Source organism: Mya arenaria, chromosome 10, assembly GCF_026914265.1.
Source record: "Mya arenaria isolate MELC-2E11 chromosome 10, ASM2691426v1".
In the NCBI taxonomy this organism is placed as follows: domain Eukaryota; kingdom Metazoa; phylum Mollusca; class Bivalvia; order Myida; family Myidae; genus Mya; species Mya arenaria.
Genome location: NC_069131.1, coordinates 24,345,871 through 24,352,429, shown reverse-complemented (window position 1 = coordinate 24,352,429; position 6,559 = coordinate 24,345,871). Strand labels below are relative to the sequence as shown.

Here is a 6,559-nt window from a genome sequence, read left to right as displayed (position 1 = left end):
AGTTTGAAGCCAACCGTCGAACGACGCTGTTCAGTATAAATCGACGACTGCAGTATTTATCGCGACCTGTTGCTTATCGAAATGGACTTTACTCAGATCTGTATTTTGCTACTTCAGCTTTTTGCAAATGCACTGGGCTCCGTTTCAACCAAAGCCTATGAGGGACACGATGGGATATCAACACTGAAGGGAAATCCTTTGGAGTTAAGCACTGCGCCTTCGGCTGTCCAGTGCCTGGCCTTGTGTGCTGATTATCAGCACACTTCCAGCGAAGTCTGTTACGCAGCGCGGTACAACAGCGGTACAAGCGCGTGTGAACTGTTTTCACGCGATACAAATGGAACGGTTGAATGGATGTCAGAAAAGAGTTGGAAGGTCTATGTTAACAAGGTATGTTGAAAAACAGTAGCTCAGATGAATTTGCAATTCCGGTATGTTGACAGACTATCAATAAGAGGAGTGGGAGAGGAACAGACAATCAGGCTTGCGTTCATATTGTCTCAGTATTGTTCAATATTTAACAGCAATGTAATAAATGATTAAATTACGTGTACAAAATCACACTAGTATAAGTTCGCTTAGCTTAAATAATTTTCGTACAGCGCGATTTTCAGAAAATTTGTTCATGCAAAAATTGGTAACATAACACAGGGCTAACAAGATTGACTGTATGACTGATCAGTTTTCTACATGTATTCCTATCTATTTATTTGTTTATTAATTATTACAAGAAGTAAAAAGTGTAAGGTCAATTTGCCATGACATTCTAGTTTAATTTAAGCAATGAAATAAATATATATAAGCGCTATTAAATCTCAAACTCAGAAATAAACCTAATCAATAAGCATCGTAATTATATGATACCAATCCCGTCGTCGTTTCTTTCCTAACGTTACAAATGAATGTTGCCTACGTCGACGTCTTTTCTATTCCTAACGCTTCAAATCAATGTTACCTATGCTGTCGTCTGTTCTATTCCGGACGTAACAATTTATATTTCTTACTCTACATTGGTACTGATTTCATGGTCGTTACTTTTAATTGTCACGTAAACAGCGCCAACTATATAAATCCTCTGACGCTGTCGTCACCGTTCTCGTCCTCTTTGTTGTCGAGCCTTCGTCTTCAGGTCTTCTCCCATTTATATCATTTTCTTATGTTAAAGTACAATTCTTGGTATCTTTAAAGTATAATATTATACTGTCGTTATGAATATTCCCTTATACGATGTTAAAATATATTTGTTTTATTTAAAAAGAAATCTTCTAAAACCAAGATAAAATTAATCTCGCTTGCATTTAAAGTTATTTTCGCGTCAAGATTGATCCCGCTTTTTCAATTGAATATCTTACACATTAAAACAACATCAACAATTCTGAAGAATGTTTTAATGATATTTATATGCATGGATGAAATCTAATATCTTAAGTTTCATACTCTTGTACTTAAAATCCATGGAACACGTCTTCCACTTTCAATTGCTGGCAAATAGTCAAGTGAAACAAAACAGTTCTCAATTCCCTAATGTCAGCAATGTGCTTACACCGCACGCCCACATCAATACTCAACCGAAGTGTCGAACTGTCAATTGTAATTGAACTCTTGTGGTAGAAAATAAGGGACATTGTTTAGCTTTGTCTTGTTTCATCGTTCCATGTTTATATGCTCAAAATTGATTGAAAGAGGATATTGCTAAATTGAGCAAACAAAACATATTGCCAGAACAACAGTCGACTGCATCAGAGCGAAAACAGGATCTTCAAACAACGTTTTACAGCTTACAGTTTAAATGATCAATGAAAGGATCCAAGCTTTATAATTTACCTAGAGGATGAAGATACAGGATATTTTAAAACACCTAAATGCAAAATACCATATGATGTTCTAAGTACTTGACATGTACTTGGGGCTTACCTATAAGTTAATTATTATTTGTTTTATTGTTAAGTTTCCTCAAGTTAGTGTTTACTTCGATAAGATTTACCTTTTGCGTTTTTTTTCTTGATTTAGGATTGTTGGGATAAGAGTGAGGTTTGTGCACTTTAACTGGTTTAAGCCCCCAGTAAGTTTACAATTTACTGACAGTTCCAATGCGGTACAATCCTTTCTAAACACCCCTAGTTTAAAAAAAAATAGTATATGCGTACTGAGTTGTTTGTGGAGTTTTGTGCTGTTGTACCATGTGTCTGGTTTGTGATTGATTTTGTAGTATATGTCGTTTACCCTGTGCCATTAAACGGGTTTAAGTTTCCTCAAGTTAATGTATACTTTGATAAGATTTACCATTTACCTTTTTACTTTATTCGGGATTGTTGGGATTAGAGTGGGGTTGTGCATACAAACTGGTTTAACCCCCCCCCCCCCAGTAAATTTACATTTTACTGACCTTTTCAAGGCGGTACCTAACAATCCTTGAAAAACAACCCTAGATTTGATATAGAGTATGTATGCACTGTGTTTTTTGTGAGTTTTGTGCTGCTGTTCTATGTTTCTTGTTTGTGATTTTTTGTTTTTATATTCTATGTCTTTGGCATTTGCCCAGTGCCATTAAACCGGGTTTATGTTTAAACTTTTTGCTACTAAGCTTGTTTCTGTAGTTTTTCGCATAAATATTAAAAAGACCAAATTATAAAAGGCGTTTTCTTAATGAAACAATGGACGCTCGAAGGTACCCGAAATGATAATAAATGAATGCTTTAAACATGTGTTTCCATATGCACTTTATATTAATATTTTAAAACCGTACGGAAGAACTCATCCCTATCTTAAACGCACGACATTTATGTGTCAAACAATGTTAACAATGACGTCAATATTGGCTTCATCCTGAAATTCATTGAACTTCATCCAACTTTTCAAATCACCATAGGCGCGAAAATATGCAACATAAAAATATCTTAAATCTATCGCCCTTATAAAATACAATATAAAACATTATTTTATCTTTCGAATGAACAACAATTTTTCTCTTCTATACTTTTTAAATTTACAATAAATTGTCCATAATAATAACTTTAACAATACGTCTATATCCGAATTTGATTGATGGCCCGTTTCTTCTTTAGCGTAGGGTCTTTTTATGCTCGTTGTTTTTATTTTCTGGACGCGTAGGGAACGTTTGATGAAAATCTTTTTCTGTTTGTCTCATTTTATTTACTACCAGTAGTGAAACACACCGAGCTACAATATATTACACATGCACCATTGGTATCGAAAGTATATGAGCATGGAATAACTTCATGAAGTGTTGTTGACCTGTGACATTGCATTAAGTCCACTTGATCTAAATTAATGTAGCTCTCGTGATTCCCCAATTAACTAATTATTCAGCATATACTTAAAATTATTATATCTTGGCAGGATGCAGGGTGTGAGGAGGGTTGGCATTCCTACAAAAATTCCAGCTACTTTTATTCGACTGAAGATTTGACTTGGTACGATGCCCGAGATAGCAGTCTTGAAATGGGAGCCACATTAGCTGTTATCACGGATGAGGCAGAGGATGATTTTGTTGGGGACCTTATTGGAGGATCTTACTACACCTGGCTTGGAGCGACGGACGAAGACCTGGAAGGCTCGTGGCGTTGGGTTACAGGGGCTGAGTTGAAATTTTCGCCCTGGTTTAATGTTTTGGATGACAATACAAGAAACTGTCTTATCCGACGTAGCGTCTTCGGATGGATCCATGCTACTTGTGACTTTACAACTTCTTATTTGTGTGAAGGGGTAAACAGTTGTGCATAACACGAATTTATATAAAGGACCAATTATACTGAACTGGTCCTACGAACATATACCATAACAATTGTGTGCAGATATCCCCATTAATATACAAGGTCAATGATACTTATTTAGACCTACGAACATACTATATTACAATTATTAAAAACAATATCAAATAGTAATGCAAAGGACTGCTGGCTGATTGTTCTGACCATCTTTGCTGTCACATATGCATTGCATAATTGATTAAGTATGTTTGAGTTAAAGAATGGGTGAAATAAACTTTCGGTTAAAGTTATCTGCTGTAAAAAGGGGGAGCAAACTGTAACAGACAAATACGAGAATTTTAACTAAAACCCCAAATGTTTATTTCAGAATTGATTATCAATCTTTGATTGTCATATTAATTGTCGAAAAGTTAGACGATTTTTATCCGATAGTCTCAAGCCATGCAGCTATGATAGGGAAACATATTTGCATTCCTATAACTAAAACATGAATTGACAATTGGAGTTTAATGTTAAGTACTCTTTCAGCTTTGTTATCAAGTATGTTCATTCCATCCAAAAAAAAACAATAAGCAATAACAATACACACTTTTCGATTTAATTATCAAAATAATGTATATGTAAGTGAAACGAATTGGAAATTTTGTATCCATCCGGGTGCCGACAGTTTTTGCTTTGTTTCTTGAGAAATATACTAATATAATCAAATGAAAGTCATCTCTAAGCTTAACACCTTGTTATGTTTAACAAAGTTGTAGTAATAGTTTTAGTTGAACAGAATTCAAACTCATTAAATAAGTTTTCAACTTTCATTTTCACTCATTTTATGGGCATTTTAGTATATGTATTTGTTGTACTAAAAGAATGATGACTCGTACTGGCCAACTTTATAGAACAATATGTATATTCTAGGACTCCAAGGATGAACAATATAAAAATAAAAAACTTCCAGATTAAGTTTTTAATCCTGAAGCTTTGCAAACTTTTGTTATTGTTTTCCACCTTCTATTTTTGTTTTTGTACCATGGAAAGGTGGGCTAATACCCTTTTTTAACACATTAAAAATGAAGTAAAAACACGTACTGATTTTAAGACGACTTTTTAAGTGTCTCGTATGGTCTTGTCTGCCCTTAAACAGGGATTTTGTTAAACGTTTTGCTAAATTGCTTGACCCCAGTTGTTTCACTTCTATAATTAATACGATTGCTGCACTAAAGGTTGACAATTAATCGGCAACTAGTTACCATAAAAAATGAGTAATATTTCCGCCAAAGGGTGTCATGAGACAAATTACTCAAGTTGAATAACATACTATATCTTCATCGTTGAACCGGACTCGAAATATGCATTTGGAAACAAATAAAAAATGATCTAAAATGAACCTGTGGTGCATTGATTGAACACTTTTTCGCCAATGAAGATCGGCTTTTATCCTGTTTTGCACCGTTCGAGCGTACGAACTCGTAAAAGCAATTCAATAAGACTAAGTGTATAATATGTGATGTGTGTAATGCAAATAATTTAGAGGTTTTCAATGTTATTGTTTAAGAGCACTTAAGTATATGTAAAGGTTGTAACATATGTATAATTTTACCCACATATTCACATCAGTTGAGTTTAATTGCCCGAAAATTCTGTTTTTATGACTAATAATTGAAAGCTAATAGAGTCAAATCATCTACAAGTAACATTTTCATGGTGTCATGTAAATAATTATGAGGTCTTAATTTGAGTTGCATAAGAAGATTAATGATTCAACAAGTGGCACGTTCATAACGCTTTCAAAAATGATTGTCAAATTGGAAATAAACTTGCTGAAATCATAACTCTAATGCTATGCTACCTTTAAAAACAAAACAAAAAAAAATGAGCATTATACAGACGTATGTTGTGAACTGAATATAAGCAATTAGCTAGATACCGGATTCAACCTATTATACTCAATCAATTTCGAGAGAACTTGAAATAACAATATACATATATTGACGACAATTTGTCAAGTTACACTTACTATGTCTAGTTGCTAACAATTAATAAAACATGTTTGTTTGCACTTTGACTACCGTCTCCATAATTACAATCAGATTCAGAAGCTGCAAAAATCGACATGAGTTACATAACACTCCGGTTCAAAATAAATAGTACGTACCAATTCAATCTGGTATATATCCATCTGGTTTAACATATACCATATACATCAGGAACTGCTTCCTTTAATGCTGTATCTGCGTCTTGTTTTTACGTGACGTCAGCAAAGAGATACATCTTTATTTCACTTGGTAATTAACAAGGCTTAGCTTAATATTATTGTTATTATTATTAGCATTATTATTATTATTATTATTATTATTATTATTATTATTATCTATTATTATTATTATTATTATTATTATCATTATTATTATCATTATAATAACTTCTATTTCCATATAAAATATATCGACGCTGCATCGAAACCTATATAAGTCGAGGAGTCGAGCACAATAGCCGGTCTAAAATACACAAATGATGCATAAAACCTTATGACTCCTTCGATGACATAATTTAACACTTTTTCCCGAACGCGTGTTCCAAAATAAAAAAAATGCTAGGGCATTTGTGAAGTTTATTATGATTATAATATGCACTGTAAAATTCAATGTTGCTTGTTCAGAAAATGTGTTGTGTTTTTTTGTAAAAATAAACTATTTATTCATTTATTGTTTTTTTCTTTATATTTCTTCATTTAATATACGACGGCCATTGAACATATGAGCGATTTTCTCAACGCAATACATGAACAGTGTCGAAGTGAACATTGGGTTTGACGACTTCAAACTTTGATAAAA

The 6,559-nt window shown here is 33.4% G+C and overlaps 1 protein-coding gene across 1 annotated transcript; it reads left to right on the top strand.

Annotated features, from left to right (window-relative positions):
- Positions 1-354: 354 nt before the first annotated feature.
- On the top strand, positions 355-3,744 carry LOC128204490 (perlucin-like protein). Its single transcript, XM_052905903.1, has 2 exons — positions 355-390; positions 3,361-3,744. Exons 1-2 carry the CDS (start codon positions 355-357, stop codon positions 3,742-3,744), a joined length of 420 nt encoding a protein of 139 aa, XP_052761863.1.
- Positions 3,745-6,559: the final 2,815 nt, after the last annotated feature.